At 50.5% G+C, this 26,738-nt stretch overlaps 1 protein-coding gene across 2 annotated transcripts in view; it reads right to left on the bottom strand.

The window, feature by feature from the left end:
- Positions 1-26,738, bottom strand: part of LOC147097724 (uncharacterized) — a 342,880-nt gene that overhangs the window by 74,416 nt on the left and 241,726 nt on the right. For both annotated transcript variants that reach the window (XM_085971762.1, XM_085971763.1), the window contains 7 exons: positions 25,502-25,591; positions 23,386-23,439; positions 20,426-20,533; positions 17,302-17,409; positions 9,471-9,524; positions 8,350-8,403; positions 6,021-6,128 (listed from right to left, as the gene is read on the bottom strand). In XM_085971762.1, the coding sequence (XP_085827888.1) occupies positions 6,021-6,128; positions 8,350-8,403; positions 9,471-9,524; positions 17,302-17,409; positions 20,426-20,533; positions 23,386-23,439; positions 25,502-25,591 (576 nt within the window). The remainder of the gene's footprint in view (positions 1-6,020; positions 6,129-8,349; positions 8,404-9,470; positions 9,525-17,301; positions 17,410-20,425; positions 20,534-23,385; positions 23,440-25,501; positions 25,592-26,738) is intronic.

The following is a 26,738-nucleotide window of genomic DNA, read 5'->3' as shown; positions in this document are numbered from 1 at the left end:
CTCTTGCAGGCCAAGAACAAGAAGAGCCGGACTGCGACCGGGGGAGGCCGACCCCAGATCCAGCCGCTCACCGAGCTGCAACATCGCGTGGAGCGCATCATGGGTGGCCGGGTGATTGGCCCTGTTGCATGTGGAGATGCCGACCCTGTTTTGGGCACCAATGGTAAGGACATCAACGTCTGGACCTCTCTCGTCCCACTTGCACATCAGATCTACATCCTTTGCTACTGTCCGACCAATGCGCTGAATGCCACCACTCATGCATCCCTCGCTGACGCCCTCTCCTCACTCTAAAGCTACTCTTGTGCCTTCCTGCTTTCAGATGGTGAGGAGGAGGTCCCTGAACTTGCCAGTGACAGCCCCTCAGAAGAGGAGGAGGAGGAGCAAGAGGAAGGCGGCCCATCAGGGGAACCCTCAGCCGTGGCAACCCATGCCAATGTAGGGGACACGTCTTCCCTGGAGGGGAGCGTCGCGGAAGTGTCGGAGGGGAGGGGAGCTCATGGGACCTGCGGCCTGCAGAAACGCGGGAGGGGGGTGCCAGCTCGGCGGCCTTCTCCCCAGAGGGGGGAAGGGTCGGAGGGGAGTCCAATTGCTGGGCCCAGCGGCGTCCAGCAACGCAGGAAGGGTCGGCCAGCTCGGCGGCCTTCTCCCCAGAGGGAGAGTCCGGCCTCCAGTCCGGAGATGGTCTTCGCCGAGGAGATGGAACGCCTCGAGGACTTGTCCGCGGACTCGGAGCGCCGGCATACGGAGCTCATGGGGGTAGTGGCACAGTTGCCTGAGGCCATCGAGTCCCTCTCTCGGAGTGTCACCGACGTCGGGGCCTCACAGGCCATCAGTTTGGCGGAATTCGGGGCAGAGCAGGCAGCGAGTCGGGCGGCATTCGGGGCAGATCAGGCAGCGAGTCGGGCGGCATTCGGGGCAGCTCAGGCAGCGAGTGGGCAGCTGATCAGTGGTACCGTGCAGTCACTGGGTGCTCTGATGAGGTCACTGAACAGGTCAACACGGGCACTCACTGCTGCCACACTCGCTGTGTCAGCCAGGCATCGCCAGGGCACCCGGCGCGCTGCAGCAGCACAGCGGTCTGTCCCTCGGCAGATTGGTGCGCATGCTGCAGTGCTGGCCCGGGCGAGTGCCAGTGTCTCAGGCGACCAGCGAGCGCCTGCCATCCGCCAGCTTGCCCCCATTCCTCCCTCCTGGGCTGGTACTCCTCGTCCTCCTCCTCCTCATGCTCCTCCTCCTGAGGTGGGGGTCCAATGTGAGGTGGCAGTGCCTGAGTCCTGTGGATAGCCAGGTTGTGCAGCATGCAGCAAACGATGACGAATTGGGAGACTCGCTCCTGCGAATACTGGAGGGCTCCCCCGGAGCGATCCAGACAGCGGAACCGTTGCTTGAGGACACCGATTGTTTGTTCTATGATGTTCCTAGTCGCTTGATGGCTCTCGTTGTATGCCTCTTCAGCAGGGGTCGTGGGCGCGCGGAGCGGGGTCATGAGCCAGGTACACAAAGGATAGCCTTTGTCCCCGATAAGCCATCCTCTTGGGGCAGGCTGTGCCTGGAACATGTCAGCCACAGTTGTCTGTCGCAGGATAAAGGCATCGTGGCTGCTGCCTGGAAAGTGGGCATTGACAGCTAGGATGCGCTGCCTGTGGTCACACACCAGCTGTACGTTGAGGGAATGGTAGCCCTTCCGGTTGCGGTAATCCTCGGCATGCTCCAGAGGTGCCCGCAAAGCCACATGCGTGCAGTCAATGGCGCCCTGCACCTTGGGGAAGCCCGCTATTCTTGCAAATCCCACTGCACGCTGCTGCTGCTTGTCCAGGGTCATGGGGAAGGAGATGAATTGATGTCTCCTTCTGAAAAGGGCTTCGGTCACCTGGCGGATGCAGCAATGCACGGCGAACTGGGAGATTTTAGCGATGTCCCCAGTAACGGATTGGAAGGAGCCGGTGGCATAGAAGTTGAGAGCCACCGTCACCTTCACTGCCACCGACAGAGACGTCCTGCGCATCAGCTGTGGCTGCAGATCTCTCTGAAGTAGCTGGCAGATGTTTGCAACCACCTCCCTTCTGAATCGCAGCCTCCTAACACACATCGCGGCAGACATGGTCAGATAGGAGGACTGCTGGCGGTATACCCTGGGTGGGTAAGGCCTCAGTTGGCGACGCCTGTTGCCCCCTCTGCGTCTAGCCAGGGCTGCCACTCTCTCACGGCGTCTGTAAGCCCTTCTGGCATAAGGCTGAAAGTCAGCGTTGGCACCCAATGCAGCCCCCATTATATGCTGGCAAACAATGAGCTCTCAATGAAGGCAAAGATAATTGCTAAGCTCTGGCCTGAGCCAAAAATACCTGTCCTAGTGTTGGTCCAAACCAGTAAGCTCTCCTCCTTGGTCTCTCTCCAAAAAACCGTTGCACAAGAGTGAATGCTGCAAAATGGCTGGCCTTTATAGTGCAGGGTAAGTGCCCTTTAATTAGCGCTCCCCGCGGCCCGCCTCGGCTGTGTACCGTTCCACTTCACAGTCGTTAGGGCCGCCTAGCGCACAATGGCCCGGTGCGAGTGAAGTTCCGGTTCGGGGCGCACAAAGGGCGTTGCACTAGTAAATGATGTCATGATCTGCGCGCGCAGCAGGGCGCGCGCGAAGACTTTGCGCCGGCGCTAAATGTGTACTGAAGTTGGGGCGAGGCGCAGATCGCGCTGCGCCCGGGCGCTAAGCGCCTAGCGCTCGAGATCTACTCCTCCTAAGGCGCTAACGGCTGGCGCGCCCAACTGAATTTCTAGGCCAATGAATTGTTTCATGATTCATAGAGTGCCTCTATCAGAAATATTTAACTGAGGCTATAGAGTGGAAAATCCAATTGGTGAACTTTAGCTACGAACATTTAATGCACTTGCCTTATAAGAACATAAGAAATAAGAGCAGGAGTCGGCCATACGGCCCCTCGAGCCTGCTCCGCTATTCAATAAGATCATGGCTGATCATTGACCTTAACTCCACTTTCCCGCCCGATCTCCATATCCCTTGATTCCCCTAGAGTCCAAAAATCTATCGATCTCGGCCTTGAATATACTCAACGACTCAGCATCCACAGCCCTCTGAGTGAAGAAATTCCTCCTAATCTCAGTCATAAATGGCCGACCCCTTATCCTGAGACTGTGCCCCCTCGTTCTAGACGCTCCAGCCAGGGGGAAACAACCTCTCAGCATCTACCCTGTCAATCCTCCTCAGAATCTTGTATGTTTCAATTTATATTCCTGTGTACGCTCTTAAATAAATGGGTTAACACTGCCGTTAAAGCCGTACACAGGAATGTATTCAGAGATGAAGGCGGGTAAATCGAGTCGAGGTGCAGATCGGCCACGACCTAATTGAATGGTGGAACAGGCTCGAGGGGCCGAATGGCCTCCTCCTATTCCTATTTTCCTAAGTATGATGATCAGAATTTCTAGCCTTGTGTGTCATACACGAGCTCCGAGTACCGTGTCGATTCAGCTCACCGGAACTAGGCAGCTGAATGAAAGCAATCACCAGCAGCTGTCGTATTGATCGCCAGTCAATGCGGCAACGGACGAGGGAACCATCAATCAAGTCGGACTTCAAAGCCACGGGAGCTGTCAACTCTGATGTCTCATTATTATACCTCCAACGTAAAGCAGACCTGCCTCAATCGGCAAGAACGTTGCCAAGGGGACAACCATTCCAGATATCAACTCCGATTCCTTCCTGCAGTGGCAAACTTGCACGCACTGCCTGAGGGAACAGTCAACCTCCTTTGTCCAGACCCAGAGCTGTCTGCCATCAGTCAGTCTAAATAGAGCTGAGTCATCTCCCTTCAGGGGCACCGGCTCTGGTTGGATATCTTCCTGGAGGTTTAATTACATGATCTGGCGCCTACAACCGCCCCGCCCGATTGATGATGGCGATTGGAAAGCCTTCTTTCCCATCTCCAACATTTTACTAAATCATAAACGAAAGTGTTCAAATGAAATGACCAAAAAAAAAACGCACAATTTAATTTAACACCCGTGTGATTTTTCTCCCGGGGTTTGCTCGCAACAGTGTCCCGGAGATTAATCTTCAATTCCTGGGAGTCTCCAGGACAGTCCTGGAGTGTTGGCAACACACTCTCCCTTAAATTGGTTGCACGCACCCATCAATCAAAATGGTGCCTACCATTAGTTTTAGTTGACACACAGATTCGATAGAGTTAATGGCAGAACAATGGCCAAGCACAATTCATTTTGCTGTAATGCTACCTGCTCATTTAAGCAGCTAAACTGGAGAGTAATTGGAAACGCCAGTGAAAATGTTTTAAATCCAGATGTGCAGCTTACAGATGTGAAATGGCTCAGACCTCCGTCTTCTGGTAGCCCAAGCCAGTCACTCACTGGCTGCCCAGACTTAACTTGACATCTACTGACAGACCCAATCCGACCCCTGACCTCTACTGGCAGACCCAATCAACCCAACCCGACCCCTGACCTTTACTGACAGGCCCAATCAACCCAACCCGACCTCTACCGACAGACCCAATCAACCCAACCCGACCCCTGACCTCAACTGACAGACCCAATCAACCCGACCCCTGACCTCTACTGACAGACCCAATCAACCCAACCCGACCCCTGACCTCTACCGACAGACCCAATCAACCCAACCCGACCCCTGACCTCTGACAGACCCAATCACCCAACCCGACCCCTGACCTCTACCGACAGACCTAATCAACCCGACCCCTGACCTCTACTGACAGATCCAATCAACCCAACCCAACCCCTGACCTCTACTGACAGACCCAATCAACCCGACCCCTGACCTCTACTGACAGATCCAATCAACCCAACCCGACCCCTGACCTCTACTGACAGACCCAATCAACCCAACCCGACCCCCGACCTCTACTGACAGACCCAATCAGCACAACCCAACCCCCGACCTCGACTGGCAGACCCAATCAGCACAACCCAACCCCCGACCTCGACTGGCAGACCCAATCAACATAGTCCGACTCCTGCAGGAAGTTTAAACACTCAAATTGCTGAACTTAGAAACAGGAGGAGGCCATTCAGCCCCTCGAGCCTGTTCCACCAACCAATTAGATCATGGCTGATTTGTATTTGAACTCCATCTACCCGCCTTGGTGCCGTAACCCTTGCCTAACAGAAATCTATCAATCTCAGTTTTGGAAATTTTCAACTGACCCCCAGCATCAACAGCTTTTCAGGGGGGGGGGGCGGGAGTTCCAGATTTCCGCTATCCTTTGTGTGAAGAGGTGCTTCCTGACATCACCCCTGGCTCTAATTCTAAGGTGATGCCCCCTTGTTCTGGACTCCCCCCACCAGAGGAAATAGTTTCTCTCTATCCACCCTATCAACTCCTTTAATCATCTTAAACATTCAATTAGATCACCCCTTAATCTTCTACACTCGAGGGAATACAAGCCCAGTCTGTGCAGCCTGTCCTTGTAATTTAACCCTTTTACCCCCGGTATCATTCTGGTGAATCTGCGCTGCCCCCCCTCCAAGGCCAATATATCCTCCCTGAGGGGCGGGGCCCAGAACTGAATGCAATACTCTAGATGGAGTCTAACCAGAGCTTTATACAACTGTAATAAGCAGGCAAGAAGCCCGGCCTCCTGAATCTGGATAGGATTAATGTATCTGCTGAATTGCCATCCTTCTGTCCCCGCCCTCAGTCTAAATACTTGGGCAATTTCCTGTTCTTTTCTTCTCAATTCACAAAACCTTCTTTCTTATTATCTGCTGGTCCCTCTACTCCCTAGATTTCCGTGCCGATTTCTTCTATTACTTTTGTGTGAAGTTGTGTGCACTTGGATATTTGTCTGGCTTCAATCCCATTACAATTTGTATGTTTATATCCACCCCTGTACGGATCCCCCCCGCCCCCGGTCACTTTTATCTTTGTTAGGCAAAGTGTATTGAGGGGTTACGGAACCAGGGACAATCAGCTCCATTCTGGCCGGGAACTGTGATGTCACTGGGCGCCACCTTAAAAGTTCAATTACCTGAAGTCCAACAGGACCGGACGAGCCTGGAAATCCGCGGATGCCATCGTCACCTTTCTGTCCACGCAAGCCTTGCTGCCCTCTCGGCCCCGGCTCACCGTCAGAACCCTATATACACACAAACGCAAAAACACAGTGATGACGAACTGGCGGACTCAACGTACTTACAGGACAGAGGAGGAAGAGGCCTGATACAGGACAAACAGCCAAGTGGGAGAAACGAGGCTGCCCTCTGACCATCACTGAACCCCCTCCCCCACCCCCAAGATACATTATAACCTTGAAACAGCTGGATGTCTATCTAGATAGGAATATAAAACACTTGGGTGCAGCATGTTGTGGAGTATTTTAAACCAACACTCAACACAAGGTTTTAGATCGATAGTCAAGTTGTCTTTATTGCACCGGTGGGGAAACAGTCTGCCCTGTCTTAGCCAGACCTTTCCAAATTGGTACAGCAAACACTACATTTCACCTGACGAAGGAGCAGCGCTCCGAAAGCTTGTGATTTCAAATAAAGCTATTGGACTATAACCTGGTGTTGTGTGATTTCTTACATTTGTCCACCCCAGTCCAACACCGGCATCTCCACACCATTTTTATACATTACAATACACATGTCAAAATTCATTCCTGCCACCTGATTGGACCTTGGCCCGCATGAATCTTCACTGATTGGTTGCCTATGCCGCGTTACATTAAAGTACCGCCTTTATTATCGGAAAAGTATATGTCCGTTATCCCCCAAGCTGTTGTTGCACCTATGACCACTGTTTATGCCAGATGGGGTCTCACCAACATTGTACTTCTGACTCATTGTCCTCCTTTCCTGCCTCTCTAGGCCTCTTTTACTTCCAACTCATTGTTTTACTTTCCTGCCGGAACAGAACTTACATCCTCTTAGGCCTCTTATGGTTTCCACGTCCGGCTATGTTATCTCTGCAAAGTATGGTCTTTATTACACCATTCAGTGAGACTGCCAGCGATGTCAGTTTATCTCTTTCCCCACTGCACAGCATGACTGTGACACTTTAAAGTTTGCACCCGATTGGCTCGTGCTCGTAAAACCTCAGCAGATCACAACTGAACAAGTAATGCCTTAAAAGAAAGTTCCTGGCATTCTTCAAATCTCTCTCCCCCATTGTACAGTCGAGACTGTAAACCCACCTCACAGCCATGACTTGGAACCATTGTAACCCCCTTGTAGCAGCGGGTCGCCACCCTCTGTCAGTCTCCAGGTGTACAGAATGACAAGATACACTGCTCTAAACTCTTGTGTGTGAGAGACACAGGTTCTGTACAGATTCCGATGCCGCGTTGCTCAGTTCAGTCAATGAGGTGGCCCTGGCGAAACCATGAAACTCGGTGCAACGCTGTTAGCATCATGTGCTGTTCCAATACATTTAGGGCTCACCTGAATAAACTTTCGGCCCCCAAACAAGTCCCTAGTGTCATGAATCTTATCATTCATGAAGAAATGACTCATGAAATAACACTGGGCGGCCAGCTGGTGGCGCCGTCCAAGGAGTGTAAATACTCGGGCGTGGGCCCAGCTTGCTCAGGACGTTTTTCTAACGAGGAACTAGTGAAGTACAGGAAACTTGTTTTTATCCAGCACCGACGGGACCGACGTGGTGCCGGTTCATCAACAATTCCGGACAACCGAAAGCTATAGTAAAAGATACGGAGCTGAGAGCTCCATATAAAGCAACAAACCCTAACAGGTTCAGAAGAATGGCCACAAGTTCCAAGCGTCTCTGTAGCTTAGCAACAGCTGCAGCCACACCCTTGCACAGCAACAGATCGAGGAAGGCAAGTAATAAAACTTACCTGAACCTACTCCTGAATTTTGCCGGTTAACCGAGATTTCCGGTTATTTAGGTGCTGGTAAATCCAAAGTTTCCTTTAACTAGAATCTCATGGTTGTGAAACAGTTGATTAAAGCCTTGTTTTATACTCAACCAAGTGCTTAGTGAGTTTTCTTAGGTCAGCTAGCAAAAGGAGAGGTCACACATGACTGGAAATCAAATCAATCCAGTTTGAAATTTGGACTCTTTCTTTTGGAGACACCTATCCTGGAAGATATTGAGCTCAAGTTTAATCTACCAACTCCGGTCCTCTCACTACTCCAACTTTAATTGTTCACGTCAGCATGTGCCGGAACTCGGGGTTGTTTTCTGACCTTTCACCTTGACCTCGCCTATAAAACGCGAGCACTCGAGTGGCCAATTACGAGGAGTACATAAATGAATGCGCAACCCGACCATAGATTGACCCCCAACCAAACAACAAAGAAGGAACATAAAAAGGAAACGGAATTGACACTTACACTGGGACCAGGGTGTCCAATTGGCCCTTGTATTCCCATTGGCCCTGGGGGACCCTGTAAGGAGGGGAGAAAAGATGTCACATGCACAATAAGATGAATTAACGACGGGACTAAAATTGGAATCGATCGTTTCAGCATGGGTCAATTTTCCTTCAAAGCTCGTACTGCCTCTGAACTTTCTACTCATTCCAGCATTCATAGAACTGCGAGTGGACCGGGATTCAGCTCAACTCGGGAAATCTAACCAGTGTAGCAAATAATGGCTTTTTACCAGCGGAGAGCTATTTCAGGATCGACTTCGCTGCCGAGGAGAAACTGGACGGTCTCATCAACTCTCCTTGACAGAAGGCTCACGGGCAATCCAAAACTACACATTTCAGGAGTTTAGATGGTGGTGGATCTTCGTTTAAAAGCTCGAACGATTTGTATTTTTGAACAGAATCATTCCCACCTTATTCCTTGTAATGCATATATCTTTGTTTTCTTTGGAACAGAGGAGGCTGAGGGGAGATTTATTTGAGGTGTATAAAATTATGAGGGGCCAAGATAGAGTGGATAGGAAGGACTGATTTCCCTCAACAGAGAGGTCAATAACAGGGGGCATGGATTTAAAGTAATTGGTCGAAGGATTAGAGGGGAGTTGAGGAGAACTTTTTTCACCCAGAGGGTGGTGGGGGTCTGGAACTCACTGCCTGAAAGGGTGGTAGAGGCAGAGACCCTCATCACATTGAAAAAGTACTTGGATATGAGCTTGAAGTGCCGTAACCTGCAGGGCTACGGACCAAGAGCTGGAAAGTGTGGGATTAGGCTGGGTAGCTCTTTGTCGGCCGGCGCGGACACGATGGGCCGAGTGGCCTCCTTCTGTGCCGTAAATTTCTGATTCTATCAGATATAGAATTGAGATGAATGACCAGAATCTGTTTCCGACGAGGAATGTTGGCTCGGACAGAGGTAGAACTCCCGGCTGTTCTTCAAAAAGTGACATGGGATCATTAACATCGAGCCAAACCACTGGAACAGGCAGATGGGACCTTCTGCGGCAACGGATGGTGTGATTACTAATACAGTGCAACGTGCCCTCCGCCATACGTACAGCAGAGCTGGGCGGGATCTTTACTCACAGATTCTCCTTTGTCCCCTTTGCTGCCTTTCTGTCCTGGTCCGCCCAACTCCCCCTGCAAGACAGAAACGTTAGAAGAACATTCCAGGGAGAAGGCAAAGAATCATACAACGGTTAACAGCGCAGGAGGAGGCCATTCGGCCCGTCGAGCCCGTGCCGGCTCTCTGCAAGAGCACTTCAGCTAGTCCCCGCTCCCCCCGCCCTTTCCAAGTGCCAAGTAATTGAGGCACTTTGTAACCACCCCCCCCCCCACCCCCCGACTCTCAGATTCAAGGTCACGTGTTCCCGACCCCTCGCTGTGTATTTATTGCTTCTTTATACATGACGGGCATCAGCTCCACCCGCCCAGGCACAATGGCCAGGCTGCTTTCTGGTTAGAGCAGTGAATCAGCTGAGGGAAAACCATCAGTATGGTTAAAAAGGTGGACAATTAGGCGTCACACTGAAATTTAATTGCCTATTCGGTCGGCAGCCAAGGGCTACTGGGAATTTCAACGCCTGGCAGGGATAGTTCGGAAGATGGAAGCTCTTTATCCACCCATCCCGACGGCCAACCCACGAGCCCAGGGTCCTCCTCTCAATCACCTTCCCCGGCAACCGGTGTCAGGTGAACTCACGCCCTCTGCACTACAGTTGTGGCTGCTATAATAATGACAAACATTAAAGAACTTGCATTTATATAGCGCCTTTCACGACCTCAGGACATCCCAAAGCACTTTACAGCCAATGAAGCACTTTTCGAAGTGTAGTCACTGTTGTAATGTAGGAAACGCGGCAGCCAATTAGCGCACAGCAAGCTCCCACAAACAGCAGTGTGATAATGATCAGATAATCTGATTTTGTTACATTGATTGAGGGATAAATATTGGCCAGGACACCGGGGAGAACTCCCCTGCTCCTCTTCGAAATAGTGCCATGGGGTCTTTTACATCCACCTGAGAGAGCAGACAGGGCCTCGGTTTAACGTCTCATCTGAAAGATGGTACCTCCAACAATGCGGCGGTCCCTCAGTACTGCCCCTCCGACAGTGTGGCGCTCCCTCAGTACTGCCCCTCCGACAGTGCAACGCTCCCTCAGTACTGCCCCTCCGACAGTGCGGCGCTCCCTCAGTACTGCCCCTCCGACAGTGCAGCGCTCCCTCAGTACTGCCCCTCCCTCAGTACTGCACTCCCTCAGTACTGCCCCTCCGACAGTGCAACGCTCCCTCAGTACTGCCCCTCCGACAGTGCAACGCTCCCTCAGTACTGCCCGTCCGACAGTGCGGCGCTCCCTCAGTATTGCCCCTCCGACAGTGCAGCGCTCCCTCAATACTGCCCCTCCGACAGTGCAGCGCTCCCTCAGTACTGCCCCTCCGACAGTGCAGCACTCCCTCAGTACTGCACTGGGAGTGTCAGCCTGGATTCATGTGCTCAAGTCTCTGGATTGGGATTCGAACCCACAACCTTCTGACTCAGAGGCGAGTGTTCTACCCACTAAGCCACGGACTGACACTCAATTCACGCTCAGGCAGGTCACCTGAACACTTTGGCGAGGATTTCGCTCGTCTGCATTTTCCAACTTTGTGCAAGAAGCAACGTGCCCTCGGCCCGGGGGGGAGTGGGGAAAGGGGGTGTGACAACGGGATGGTCGGTGCCCTGCATTCTAAAGCACAGATGGCCGAGGGTCTTCGACGCCCTCGAGGCATTCAGCGCGGCCCAAATGCAGCCAGGCAGCGTGCAGCATGCTGGGAGCCTGCACGCGCATACCACGAGCAAGGCTGAATGAGACCCCAAATCTCATTCGGGATTGGGGGGGTGTGGGGCCCGCAAAATGCGAGAGGAGCATCTAGCGAGGAAGTTTTTATAAAGCAGCGTGGCCCTCCCCTTGTTGTAGGGGTCTCCTTTGTTCCTGTTCCCCTTCCCCCTCCCCCTGCTTTCAAGTAACAACTTCCTACAAAAAGGGCGGTGAAGTCCTCACCGCACTGAAAATAACAAAGGCCCTTGGCAGGCAGCCAGTGCTCAAATCTCTTATTTCATGTTTAAGCCCTCACATAAAAGCAGAGGCGAGCAGGTGCTATTCCATTAGAGACACAGTTTGCAACTGGGGTGGGAGGGTTGCTAAGGTAACTGCGGTTAAATACGCTTCGCCCCATTTGTAGTCTGACCCACGGCCTCTCACAAGCAGCAAATGATTCGAGGATAGAAGTGAGCGGAGGAGGAGGGCCCATTAACTTGACCTGGAACTAGAGCCGAAATGAGGGGCAGACAGGGCATTTTGTGACGGCGATGCCGACTTTGTAAGGGATGTGCGCCCATTGATGTGATCCCATCTATTCGCCCTCCTGTCGCCCGCGGCAACACGCCCGGGACCGTCGCCAATTAGTCTGAGGTTTTCAGGACAGGCTGTTCCTGGCCTTGCCACCAACACTGCCCGCCCCGGTGCTTTCCCGCCGTGGCGACCGAGCCATTGTAACCCGCCGCCGCGCACGCATCTCGGCGAGCAACTCTCGGGCGCGCATCCGGTCAGCTCGCAACTATACGTCAGAGACAGCAGTGGTCGGGCATTGAATGGGCCGTGCTGGTGACGGAGCAACGGCAAATTGATCTCGGGCAGCTTAGGCAGTCCATGCATGAGGTGCCTGTGCCAGACGGACTGTGTCCATTGTGCAAGTGATTCGTAGCTTCATTAAGATGTGCTGAAGATGACACATGCACTTGTGGGGAGCATATACAGTACAGACCAGTCGGGCCGAATGGCCTGTTTCTGTGCTGTAAAGCTGTGTAACTAAAGCTAACTTTGATGGAGCATTTCCATGACAGACTGAGCCGTATAAAATGCATGTTAATCCAGTACAACTTTTTTACGGGAAACATATAGGTTAGTCTGACCTGATAGAGGTCTTTTTATGAAAGGGTTTGATAGGGTAGACGTAGAGAAGACGTTTCCACCAAAAACTCGGGGCCATGAATATAAGACGATCACTAGTAAACCCAATAGGGAATTCAGGTAAAACTTCTTTACCCAGAGAGTGGTGAGAATGTGGAACTCGCTACCACAGGGAGTGGTTGAGGCGAATAGTATACAGGAAACTCTCTTTTAACCGACACCTAAATATCCGGAAATCTCTCTTAACCGACAAAATTCAGGAGTAGGTTCAGGTACAGGAAACTTTCTGGTATCCGGCACTGACGGGACCGAGCTGGTGCCGTTCCATCAAAACTGCCGTAGAAACCAGCGCTAATGTTAAAACATACGGAGCTTCTGAGCTCCGTGTGAATCAACAAACCCTGTTGCTTAGCAACAGCTTCAAAACAGTCGGCCGCAGCTTAAAAGTGTCTCTGTAGCTAAGCAACAGCTTCAGCTAGACCTTGCAGAGCCTGACTGGAAGAAAAAAGCAACGAGAAGTAAAAAACTTATAGGAAACGGCTCCTGAATTTTGCCGGTAGATAGAGCTTTCCGGGCATTTAACCTCCGGTTAAACAAAAGTATATATTAGTGGCCGTGCAACAGGGACTCCTGGATCTGTGGCCGTGTAACTGGGGTTCCTGCACAAGTGCCGTGTAACCAGGGTTCCTGCACCTGTGGCCATGTACGGGGCTCTCGTACCTTAGTAAGTATACCTCTCTGTAATCCGGACTTTTTGATCATCCGGCACCAGGCCGGTCCCGTCGGTGCCGGATAAAAAAAGAGTTTCCTGTCGATACATTTAAGGGGAAGCTCGATAAACACGAGGGAGAAAGGCAGAGCGGGTTATACCGATGGAGTGAGATGACGAGGGGCGGGAGGAGGCTCGTGTGGAGCATAAAGACCGGCATGGACCAGTTGGGCTCAATGGCCTGTTTCTGTGCTGTAAATTCGATGTAATTCCATGTACTAAATTGAGCACCGCCGAGCCTGGTTGGGTCCTTTGGCCAAGCAACCTGCAATTAATTTAAGCCAAGCTCTACACAGGCCCGACCACTAATGTTTAATTAAAAGGCCTTAAATTGACTTGATCGATACTGAGCAGCCTTGCCAATCGGATCCATTGACCGCAATCAGGTTAAACTCCACTTCTTCAACACGTGTAAAAGTATAAACTGAGCAAAGTAAATCAGCCAGAGGACTGTCTTCAGAAAGATAATGGCAGATCGAACCCAACTGCTTCACAGATCTTTGGGGGGTGGGGTGGGGGGGGGCCTTCCCGCTCACGAGAGTTAATAATCAAGTTTATGGAGGGTGGAAGAGGGGAGGCTGGCCAGGAGAGCGTTAGAATAGTCGGGTCTGGAGGAGAACAAAAGCACGGCGAGGGTTTCAGCGGCAGACGGGCCGAGACTGGCCGCTAACCGTGCAAGGTGACGGGAAATCCCCTCAGCGGTCAATGGTCTTGCACAATACACGTACATTATGAAGCATCCACACTGGACCCACGTTGTCCGCACACATTTGCTTCCCTGTTTTCAGCACCATTGACTAATCGACTAATTGCTCAATTTAAAACACTCTTTTGTTAAGTACAGGTTTCTGGCTTTGGGAGTGCCTCAAAATTGAAGTGAGTAGTTCATTAAGATTCAGAAACAGTGCCTATTGATTGAGTAACCAGGCATTAAATTGTTGGCCCAGGACTTTCAAGCCAAGAGTTTGCCTCCAGGAGTGAGCTCCCTCTGTTGGCTATGGTGATAATTACATGATGTCATTTGATTGCAACACCCACATCATGGATTATGTCTCAGAAACAACTCAGTGCTTCACACACACTGAATTATTTTGAAATGCAGTGATTGTTATTGGGGGGAGGGGGGAGCAAAAGGAGAAGTCATTTTGTGCACAGCAAGATCCCCAAAACAGCAGGCTGACACCTGGGATGGCAGGAATGATGTACGAGGAGAGATTGGGTCGATTGGGCTTGTACTCGTTGGGAGTTTAGAAGAATGAGAGGGGATCTCGTTGAAACTTATAAAATTCTGGCAGCACTGGACAGACTAGATGCAGGGAGGATGTTCCCGATGGTAGGGGAGTCCAGAACCAGGGGTCACAGTCTAAGGATAAGGGGTAAGCCTTTTAGGACAGAAATTAGGAGGAATTTCTTCACCCAGAGAGTGGTGAACCTGTGGAATTCTCTACCACAGAAGGCAGTAGAGGCCAATACATTAAATATATTCAAGAAGGAGTTGGATATATTTCTTAAGGCTAAAGGGATCAAGGGATATGGGGAGAAAGCAGGGACAGGGTACTGAACTTGGATGATCAGCCATGATCGCATTGAATGGCGGAGCAGGCTCGAGGGGCCGAATGGCCTACTCCTGCTCCTATCTTCTATGTTTCTATGTTTAAAAACAGCAATGAGATGAGGTGACTAGTTAAATCTGTTTGAGGAAGGACAAGACAGCACGAGGGTGCCTTAGAATCTTTAACGCCCACCTGAACCATTCGATCAGGCCAACAAGAGCCTAATCTAAAGAATGGCGCCTCCAACAAAGCAGCACTCTCTCAGCGTGGCGCTGGAGTGTTAGCCTAGATTATCTGCTCAAGTCCTGGAGTGGGGCGTGAACCTACAAGAATTAGACTAGCAAGACTATGCTGCATTGATGCTCGAGTCTTTGATGGAAGGGGTGCAGATGCTGTGACACCAGCATTTTTGCCACCGTTTTGCGCGTTCTGGATTTGGCAGTGATCTCACAAGGTGGAAGGTTGTCCACACAACTTGTTGGAGAGGGTTTATGGGAAAGCTACCAAATACGATGAATATTCTACCAGGCAGCGAAAACTCTCTCATAGCAAATGCACTGCGATTCTGCTCTCCAGTCGGGCTGGTGATGGAAGAGGATTTAACTGAACGGCAGCTTGCCTGCAGTGTGAAGGGAGAACTCGCTTGCAGACGACACAAAGCTGGGTGGGCGTGTGTGCTGTGAGGAGGATGCCGAGAAACTCCAGTATGATTTGGACAGGTTGGGTGATTGAGCAGATGCATGGCAGATGCAGTGTAATGTGGATAAATGCGAGGTTATCCACTTAGGTGGCAAAAACAGGAAGGCAGATTATTATCTGAACGGCAATAGATTGGGAGAAGGGGAAGTGCAACGAGACCTGGGTGTCCTTGTGCACCAGTCGCTGAAGGTAAGCATGCAGGTGCAGCAGGCGGTTAAGAAGGCAAATGGTAAGTTGGCCTTCGTAGCGAGAGGATTCGAGTACAGGAACAAGGATGTGTTGCTGCAGTTGTACAGGGCCTTGGTGTGACCACACCTTGAGTATTGTGTGCAGTTTTGGTCGCCTTATCTGAGGAAGGATGTTCTTGCCATGGAGGGAGTGCAGTGAAGATTCACCAGACTGATACCTAGGATGGCAGGAATGACGTATGAGGAGAGATTGGGTCGATTGGACTTATATTCGCTGGAGTTTAGAAGAATGAGAGGGGATCTCATTGAAACTTATAAAATTCTAACAGGACTAGACAGACTAGATGCAGGAAAGATGTTCCCGATGGCGGGGGAGTCCAGAACCAGGAGTCACAGTCTAAGGATAAGGGGTAAGCCATTTAGGACAGAGATGAGGAGGAATTTCTTCACCCAGAGAGTGGTGAACCTGTGGAATTCTCTACCACACAAGGCAGTGGAGGCCAATTCATTAAATATATTCAAGAAGGAGTTAGATATATTTCTTAAGGCTAAAGGGCCTAGAAATTCGGTGGCGCCCGGAAATTCAGTTTCAGAGCCCCAAATGGAAGCGGGGCGCTACTCAAGGCACCCTGCTTCCCTCTTGGGGCGCTGCAACTGAATATCGCAGCGCACCATGCCGCAGCGCCACAAGCTGCGGCACGGTACGCTGTGGTACTGCAGGCCTTCCTCCCCTTCTTAAAGGGGAGGGGCCTGCACCAGCGCGATCGGAGATCGCGAATGCCGGCAAAAGAGCCCGGCACCGAGGAGAAGTGCCGGGCTCTTGGGACACAGCCGGCACTGCCCGGGGGGGGGGGGGGGGCCTCAGGAGGCCGGGGATGGCGGCGCGAGGTGGTGCTGGCAGGCGGGCAGTGAAAAAAATGGCCACCCCGCACCTCCCCTTTAATTAGCGCCACTACCGCCGCAGGTAGGCCCCCCTGAACCAGTCGCAAATTGCGACCGGCGTTACAGCGGGGGGCGTGACCAAATATCGCGATCGGGGCGGTAGCGGGGCGCTGCGCACACCGATGACGTCATCGGTGGTGGCGCAGCGCTACAGGCTAATGCCGCCATTAGCACCCCGCTAAATTTCGCGGGAGGCATGGCCAGTGGCGATAAACCCACTAAGTGTCCTCTTTGGGCGCTAACTGGTGGCGCAGCCCACCGAATTTCTAGGCCAAGGGATCAAGGGATATGGGGAGAAGGCAGGGACAGGGTACTGAATTTGGATGATCAGCCATGATCCCATTGAATGGCGGAGCAGGCTCGAGGGGCCGAATGGCCGACTCCTGCTCCTATCTTCTATGTTTCTATGTTTCCCTACTGCTGTACGACACCTCATTAATCTACCTTATTGGAAATCCATCAGTGCGCACGAGAAGTAGAATATTCCCACCTCTCAAATGAGGAGAATCTTGATATAAAGGGTGCGGTATACTGTGCATAGCAATTCAACAGCTTGAGTCCGAGGGTGCAGGGACACGGCTAACACAGAGGGGAAACCGCCCAACTACATCCTCCTGGGCAGTGCTGCCCGAGCTCCTGGCTTCAACCGATCGCCCTCTGAGGAACCACTTTACAACGGCACAAAAGGGGTCGTATAACCGCGGCTTAAAAAAGCCAGATGAAGCGAGCACGGAAAGACCATACTGAACACAGCCAGGGGGGGAAATGCATGAGGCAAATGTGATTCGACCATGAATAAAAAAATAATCAGTGTACCTTGTCCCCATCTTCTCCTGGAGGGCCCTGAGGACCAGTAGGACCTGGTAAACCAAGAGGACCCTGGATCCCATCATGACCGGCAGGACCCAATAGGCCTTTGTCACCCTACAAGGAGGAACAACAGAACAGCAGATAAGAGATTTGCTTAACAACCCACACTTCATGATGTCCCGTACTTGTAGACCTGGTCCATCTGTGGATATCCAGCTGACTTAAGAGTGTTGGTAATATAGACAAGACCCGCCTCGTGCTAGTGCCAATCATAAAGCATGAAAAAAGTAACTTATCAGCAAGCACATGAATCGTCTTGCGCCCGTCTTTCAGTCGCTCAACCCTCTGCAGTCAAACAAAGGGAAACCTTCCATGTGACACAACACCGAGTCGCCCATCTATTTATCACTGGCGGCCAGCATTTCAGTTTAGTTTTTTTTTTTTAAATAGTCATTTCTCCTGGCTACATACCAGCCAGTCTGGCTCACTGATGGGACCTAGACTTATAGACCTGTTCTTGGCAGCCAGGATTCTTCAAATTCACAGAAACATAGAAAAATAGGAGCAGGAGTAGGCCATCCGGCCCTTCAAGCCTGCTCCGCCATTCAATATGATCATGGCTGATCCTCTATCTCAATACCATATTCCCGCTCTCTCCCCCATACCCCTTGATGCCTTTTGTGTCTAGAAATCTATCTATCTCCTTCTTAAATATATTCAGTGACTTGGCCTCCGCAGCCTTCTGTGGTAGAGAATTCCACAGGTTCACCACCCTCTGAGTGAAGAAATTTCTCCTCATCTCAGTCCTAAATGTCCTACCCCGTATCCTGAGACTGTGACCCCTCGTTCTAGACCCCCCTTCCCAGCCAGGGGAAACATCCGCCCTGCATCCAGTCTGTCGAGCCCCGTCAGAATTTTATACGAATTTGGCTCCGGTAGCTCTCATTTCTGGCTCTTGACAATCTATGCCCAGGAGCTTTGGGTTCAGGCAACTGGAATGTCTCTACCGGGAGAGCCTGTACATTCCATAGCAGGCAAAGGGGAACTCGACTAAAGTGGACATCTCAGTAACTTAGTTTGGAGAATCAGCGTGGGCTTCCGGGTCAGGCTCCTGGATGTGCGCCTACCCAACACCGCCACGGGAACAGCATCAGGAGAAGCGCTGAAACGGTTCACAAAGATCCTTCATCGCCTTCTCACCAGTGGGGATGGACAGTAACTACGGCCGGGTCGGCATCAACGCTGCCTCAAGAATAACTAATAAGCATGAACACCCGGCTGACCAAAGAAAACAAAAAGATACACACGCAGCGCCCGCAAGGGCACAGCAGGTTAAAGAATGGTTATTCCCAGGCAGCCTTCCCTTCCTGCGGACAGCTCACAACAGCAGCCACCCGGGATAGTGCCACTCGATTCCAAAGGCGGAGCCGGCGTGAAGTGACTGGGCTACAAGGATAAACACCATCACCACCTGATACAAGGTTAGCATCCCCTCGAGCGCCCAGCGCCGGCACTCGGACAAAACCTTTCTCCGCCATCAATTTTTTTTTGAGGAAAGAAGCTCTACAATTTGAAGATCACCGGGGGGTTTGCCTGAAACAAACTTTAACAGAAAAGCAGAGGAAGGAAAAAAAAGAAAGATCTTGCATTTCACAACCTCAGGACGTCCCAAAGCGCTTTATAGCCAATGAATTACTTTTTTGAAGTGCAGTCACTGTTGTAATGTGGGAAACGTGGCAGACAATTTTCACACAGCAAGATCCCACAAACAGCAATGAGATAATGACCAGATAACCTGGGCCAGAAATTCGGGTCCCCACGGGTGAGTACGCGCTGGGTACTCACGCGTAGGCCCAACGAAGGTGCCGGTTTCGTGCATGCACTGCGCATGCGCGGGAAACCGGAACTTCCGTTCCCTTAAAGGGGTTCACAGGTCGAACGCGTGCGCCGGAGAGGCAGCGCGTACGCCTGGAACTTCCGTTTTTTTTTTTTACAGCTTTCTCCGGGAGGGTAAGTCTCCAGGAGCTACGCTTTTAAAAAGCAGTCGCAAGGCCTGCTTTTAACACGGTAAGTGGTGAATTAAGTAAAATAAAAACATTTTTTCCACAGGTTTATTATTTTTAAATACTTTAAAGAGAAGTAAGTTTATTTTTAGCCCCATTAATAACTGTAATTAATTTTTTCAAAAATTTAATTTATTGTTTAAAATAGTTATTTTATGTAATTTATAGTTATTTTAAAAAAGTGATTAAAAAAATTTTTTTTTTGAAGTTTTAGTTATGTTTTGGGGCCGAACTCTACTCATAGATTTGACAGGTCTTCCTGTCCTGTCAAATCTATGAATACAGATTCCCTGCTACCATTGGCTCCATGGCCCACGTGATCCCAGGGGACGCTTCGAACTAACTGCGCCCCTGGGATACGCAAGCACTGCGCGCCGACAGTTGGAGGAGGCCCAGGATCAGAATCCCACGTGGGCCCACAGCTCAACGGCCGGCGCGCTAGGTAAGTGCAGGTCGGGGGCTTGCACCCGCGGGAAGCCTCCGACCCGAATTTCTGGGCCAACCTGTTTTTGTTATGTTGATTGAGGGATAAATATTGGCCCCCGGACACCGGGGAGAACTCCCAAGCTCTTCTTCGAAATAGTGGCTGTAAGATCTTTATCGTCCACCTGAGAGAGCAGACGGGGCCTCGGTTTAACGTCTCATCTGAAAGACAGCACCTCCGACAGTGCAGCACTCCCTCAGCACTGCGCTGGGAGTGTCAGCCTAGATTATGTGCTCGGGTCTCTGGAGTGGGACTTGAACCCACGACCTTCTGTGTCAGAGGCGAGAGCGCTACCCAACTGAGCCATGGCTGACACCCGACACAACAGAGTGTCCATATGGCACTGTGTAAAGGTAAGTACCTTTTGGTAAGTACCTTCATTTGGACGGACCCAACAATACACGAGAATTGTTTATATTTAACACTAAATATAATATCTTGGAACCAAATTATTCTAAGAGGAAAACAAAAACTTGCATACCCCGTCCATCCTTTCTATCTCCCACTGCCCCACCGACAAAAAGGAACAAGTTAAGTATTAACAAAGGTTGGTTTGATTTAAGAAGCAGAAGACAAGACTTACAGGGCCTCCCTTCTCTCCAGCAGGACCTGGGGGACCTTGACTCCCGGGTCGACCTGGTAGGCCTATGGCACCAGCAGGACCGTTCGGCCCACGTTCTCCTGTAGCTCCCTGCAAAAAACAGTAGAGGGTTAGGTCATCCAATGCACTAAGCGTTCCACGACAGTGCAGGCTTCTTTGGCTGCAGTGCTGCTAGTTCACGCTCATGGGATCACCAAAATCCAACACCTTTCTCCTCCTTTCCCTGTCCCAAAAAAATTAACGTCAATGGTCGAGACTTAAAATGTCCATTTCCGTTGGTCTGGGCAGTGAAGAGTTTTACCTGCGCATTAAGAAATGTGTGAGATATAAGAAATAGGAGCAGGAGTAGGCCATACGGCCCCTCTAGCCATTCAGTAAGATCATGGCTGATTGGGAGAAGGGGAAGTGCAACGAGACCTGGGTGTTCTTGTGCACCAGTCGCTGAGGGTAAGCATGCAGGTGCAGCAGGCGGTTAAGAAGGCAAATGGTATGTTGGCCTTCATAGCGAGAGGATTCGAGTACAGGAGCAAGGATGTCTTGCTGCAGTTGTACAGGGCCTTGGTGAGACCACATCTTGAGTATTGTGTGCAGTTTTGGTCGCCTTATCTGAGGGAGGATGTTCTTGCCATGGAGGGAGTGCAGCAAAGATTCACCAGACTGATACCTGGGATGGCAGGAATGACGTATGAGGAGAGATTGGGTCGATTGGGCTTATACTCACTGGAGTTTAGAAGAATGAGAGGGGATCTCATTGAAACTTATAAAATTCTAACAGGACTAGACAGACTAGATGCAGGAAGGATGTTCCCGATGGCTGGGGAGTCCAGCACCAGGGGTCACAGTCTAAAGATAAGGGGTAAGCCATTTAGGACTGAGATGAGGAGGAATTTCTTCACCCAGAGAGTGGTGAACCTGTGGAATTCTCTACCACAGAAGGCAGTGGAGGCCAATTCATTAAATATATTCAAGAAGGAGTTAGATATATTTCTTGAGGCTAAAGGGATCAAGGGATAGGGGGAGAAAGCAGGGACAGGGTACTGAATTTGGATGATCAGCCATGATCTCACTGAATGGCGGAGCAGGCTCGAGGGGCTGAATGGCCTACTCCTGCTCCTATCTTCTATGTTTCTACATCAGCTCCACTTTCCTGCCCTATCTCCATATCCCTTGATTCCCTTAGTGCCCAAAAATCTATCGATCTCAGCCTTGAATATACTCAACGACTGAGCCTCCACAGCCCTCTGGGGTAAAGACTGTGATGAAATATATGCCTTCATCAGCCCATGTGTTTTACCTGCTTGTATTGTGCGAACCACCCCCTTTTGTTCCTATTGTGTGTATTGGCTACGCCCCTGTCTTTTGCCATATAAAGGTCTCAAGAGCTGTATGAGTCATTCCTACCAGACGAACCCGATGTGGGAAGACCTGTAATGCTGCAATGCTCTTAGTGATTAAAAGCCTTCAGTTGAATCCTTGTCTTTGAGTCATTGATGGCATATCAAAGACATCCAAAGATTCACCACCCTCTGAGTGAAGAAATTCCTCCTCATCTCAGTCCTAAATGGCCAACCCCTTATCCGGAGACTGTGCCCCCTAGTTCCAGATCCTCCAGCCAGGGGAAAAATATCATTTCACAAGGTTATATAGTTAAGCACAAAATGGACCACCATTTGGGAACTGAACACCTGACGGATTAGTGGGTGGACGCAGGGCAATACGGAGTCCACAGGTCGGGGTGGCTCCAGGGTCAATTGTTGGCCTATGTTGAGTTACCTGAGCTCAGCTGGCATGGTGAGAGGGGTAGAAAAATGGGTTGCATTTAGTCGCCGCCGTACGTGTCTTCACACTGTTCCCTTTGGGGAACTGTATGAAATGGTGGAAGGATTTCTGGCCGCGATTAACGCTCCTTCCGTGACCGTAACCATCTTCGTACCGGCCATTAGGGTGGTTAGTCCTATGGCGGGAGGGTTTTACGGGCTCCCACAACCCATACGAGGGGGGGTGGGGGGGGCCACCCACACCCACGGACGCAAGTATCCCGCTGGATGTCAACCCAGAATTTAGAGCCGGAGCTCCGACTCCACTTGCCGGGACTGTCTGGAGCGGGGTTCGAAACCCTACGCCTTCTGGCCCAGCGGCGGGGATGCTACCGCTACGCCAAAGGCCCACTCCGATTGCATTTAGTGACACCGCTATTCCCAGCCGGAATGGAGACGATGGGGGTAATTACCCCCGTCAATTATGCCTGGAAAAAGGAGCAAAAGCTGGTGACAGAAAAAATAAGTAAGCGTAGGTTCCAGCATATCTCTGTGCACCCTCGAGGGTCATAGGAACAGGAGGAGGCCATTCAGCTTGCGCCTGTTCCGCCATTCAATGAGATCATGGCTGATCCTAACTCCATCCATCTGCCTTGGCTCCATATCCTTTTATACCCTTGTCTAGCAAAAATCTATCTCAGATTTAAAATTATTAATTGAGCTAGCATCTACTGCAGTTGTGGGAGAGAGTTCCACACTTCCACCACCCTTCGCATGAAGAAGGGTTTCCTAACTTCTCTCCTGAATGGCCTGGCTCTGATTTTAAGGTTACGTGCCCCTTGTCCTAGACTCCCCCACCAGCGGAAAATTTTTTCCTCTATCTACCCTGTCAATTCCTAAAATCCTCAATCAAATCACCCCTTAACCTTCTGCATTCCAGGGAATACAAGCCTAGTTTATGTAACCTCTCCTCAGAATCTAACCCTTGGAGCCCCGGTAACATTCTGGTGAATCTGCGCTGCCCTCCTTCCAAGGCCAATAGATCCTTTCTAAGGTGCGGTGGAGAGGAAACACGATTGGCTCGGAAGCATTGTCACGGGATCCAATCTCCAGAGGGTTGGTGTTGTTTAATCTCTGAAGAGGAGAACACGACAAGAGACAGTTAAAACTACGCATCTCACTTACCGTTGGGCCAGGGGGACCAATAGGACCCTCTGCTCCTTTCAATCCAGGGGCACCCTGCAGGAGAGGAAGAACAAACCAGTGATTATATAGATAGATTACAATCAGCAACAAATACTTTCAAATACATTTCAAAACTAAATGGTACAATTTTAAAGGGGGTGCAGGAACAGAGACACCTAGGGGGTGTACCGACACAAATCTTTGAAGATGGCAGGGCAAGTTGAGAAGGCTGTTCAAAAAAAAAAGCTTACGGGATCTTTTATAAACAGAGGTATAGAGCACAAAAGCAAGGAAGTTCTTGCTAAACCTTCACAAATCACTGGTTAGGCCCCAGCTGGAGTATTGTGTCCAATTCTGGGCACCGCACTTTAGGAAGGATGTCAAGGCCTTGGCGAGGGTGCGGAGGAGTTTTAGTAGAATGGTACCAGGGATGAGGGACTTCAGTTCCTCAGAGACTGGAGTAGCTGGGATTGTTCTCCTTAGAACAGGGAAGGTTAAGGGGAGATTTGATAGAGGCGTTCAAAATCATGAAGGGTTTTGAAAGAGTAAATAAGAAGAAGCTGTTTCCAGTGGCAGGAGGGTCGGTAACCAGAGGACACAGATTGAAGGTCATTGGCAAAAGAACCTGAGGCGAGATGAGGAGAATTTTTTTTACACAGCGAGTTATGATGATCTGGAATGCGCTGCCTGAAAGGGCGGTGGATGCAGATTCAATAACAATCATCAAAAGGGAATTGGATAAATACTTGAAGGGGAAAAATTTGCAGGGCTGTGGGGAAAAAACAGGGGGAGAAGTGGGACTAATTGGAGAGCTCTTTCAAAGAGCCGGCACAGGCACGATGGGCCGAATGGCCTCCGTCTGTGCTGTAAGATTCTATGGACAAGGCTTTTCTTCTCCCAACAAAACCAAATAATCGGATTGGCATCGCTGACTGAAATTTGTCGTTCGTGTAGCAGCTTGAAATTCATCCAGTGCCAACAACTGAAAATGGACGATTACCTCATTTATCCAAACGTGGCATTAAAATTCTTGCATAGGGCACACACTTCCTGTTCACAATCGCACTTCCCGTTCTCACAATTTTCAGTCACACTTCTCCTGTCAACATTTGCCCTTGTAAATTGTCACATCAGCAGTTTCCCATTCAATTTTGTTATTTAACTGTCACAATATAGTGGCAGTGAGTTTAAGCCTATCTCCCAATTCCTGGGATGAGAGGATTGTCCTATGATGAGAGATTGAGCCGATACTCTCTGGAGTTTAGAAGAATGAGAGGTGATCTCATTGAAACATATAAGATTCTGAGGGGGATTGACAGGGTAGATGCTGAGAGGTTGTTTCCCCCTGGCTGGAGAGTCTAGAACCAGGGGTCACAGTCTCAGGATAAGGGGTCGGCCATTTTAGGACTGAGATGAGGAGGAATTTCTTCACTCAGAGGGTTGTGAATCTTTGGAATTCTCTGCCCCAGAGGGCTGTGCAGGCTCAGTCTTTGAGTATATTCAAGGCTGAGATCGATAGATTTTTGGACTCCAGGGGAATCGAGGGATATGGAGATCAGGCAGGAAAGTGGAGTTGAGGTCAAAGATCAGCCATGATCTTATTGAATGGCGGAGCAGGCTCGAGGGGCCGTGTGGCCGACTCCTGCTCCTAGTTCTTACGTTCTGATGTTCCTATGATGCTAGTTTTTGCATTCATCAACGGACCATGAGACAATGCTGCAAATATCGAACCAAATATCACACTGAGAAACAAAAAGCTTCTACTTGCGATAGAAACTCACTGGGGTGGCCAGACAGATCCAGGATTAGGTTCTAAAGGATGGTCATTGTTACCCAGCTATACAGATATCAGCTTAACTCCAAAATCGTCCTCAATCTGACCTCCATTGGAACTGACGCCAAAAATATGGGTTGCAAGTTAATTAGAATTGGTATAAAGCAGCGTGGTCTGTGCGGCTGGTGACTCGGATGCATACCAGCTTAGCCTGGTATAGTAACTGGGTGACAAGTTTACCGTCCGGATAATCTGCAACAAACACCTTTCCCAAGACCGAGGATGTAACAAAACCTCGGGCGCTACCTCTCTGCTGGCGTCTCTCTTTCCGCATCCGCTTACCGTCGCGCCTGGTAATCCTCGAGCTCCTGCGAATCCCCGTATTCCAGACGGACCGTGTTTACCAGGAGAGCCGAAGGGGCCAGGGTCTCCCTAGAAGGAAAAGGGGGCCATTAAACGTTCCAGAATATTGGTTCAGAATAAAATTCAAGCTCTTTGTCTTATCGCCAACTTTCCCCGGGCACATCAAATACAGGAAACTCTCGATTTACCAGCACCTAAATAACCGGAAATCTCTGTTAACCTGCAAAATTCAGGAGTAGGTTCAGGTAAGTTTTACTATATACTAGTGGCCGTGTAACCGGGACTCCTGCACAAGTGCCATGTAACCGGGGCTCCTGCACCTGTGGCCGTGTACGGGGCTCTCGTACCTTGGTAAGTATACCTCTCTGTAATCCGAACTTTTTGATCAACCGACACCACGCCAGTCCCGTCGGTGCTGGATAAAAAAGAGTTTCCTGTAGAATGCAAGTGTCTTTACAGATAACCCTTGGTCCGTGTCATCTCCTGGACTGGGTATTCAACCCCTGAGGGGGTCAGAGAGGAGTTTTCCAGAATATTATTCCCCTTATTGGCCCTGGGTTTTTGTGCCGGGAGATGTGGGTGGGAGACGGGGACGGAGGGAGGAAGTGTTTAGTCGTGATGCTCCGGCCATCATGAGATGTTTCCCCTCGTGGGGGAATCTAGAACTAGGGGGCATAGTTTCAGAATAAGGGGTCGCCCATTTAAATCGGAAATGAGGAGGAATTTCTTCTCTCTGAGGGTCGTGAATCTTTGGAATTCTCTTCCCCGGAGAGGTGTGGGAGGCGGAGTCATTGAATATATTTAAGGTGGAGATGGACAGATTTTTGAACGATAAGGGAGTCGAGGGTTATGGGGAGCGGGCAGGGAAGTGGAGTTGAGGCCAAGATCAGATCAGCCATGATCTTATTGAATGGCGGAGCAGGCTCGAGGGGCCAAATGGCCGACTCCTGCTCCCATGTCTTATGTTCTTATGTAGATGTGGGGCAGGCATGATGGACCAGCTGGTCTTGCCCCGCCCGTCAATTTTGTATGTTGGTACATACCGAGTCGAGAGTGCAAGCCTGCGGTCATTTCCCTTGTCAACGATGTCCTGTAAGCATCAGCCTGGCTCCCGAAGTGACCACCTCCGATTTTTCCCATTTGGAGTGGGTGTGGGGTAGGGAAAGATTTCCTTTGTCGCAGGGAGCCGAGATCGGGACCTCATAAAGGGATCTGC

The sequence above is a fragment of the Somniosus microcephalus genome, chromosome 31 (genome assembly GCF_052327205.1).
Source record: "Somniosus microcephalus isolate GS21.2 chromosome 31, FLI_Smic_1.0, whole genome shotgun sequence".
NCBI lineage: Eukaryota > Metazoa > Chordata > Chondrichthyes > Squaliformes > Somniosidae > Somniosus > Somniosus microcephalus.
This window is presented reverse-complemented; position numbering and strand designations above follow the sequence as displayed.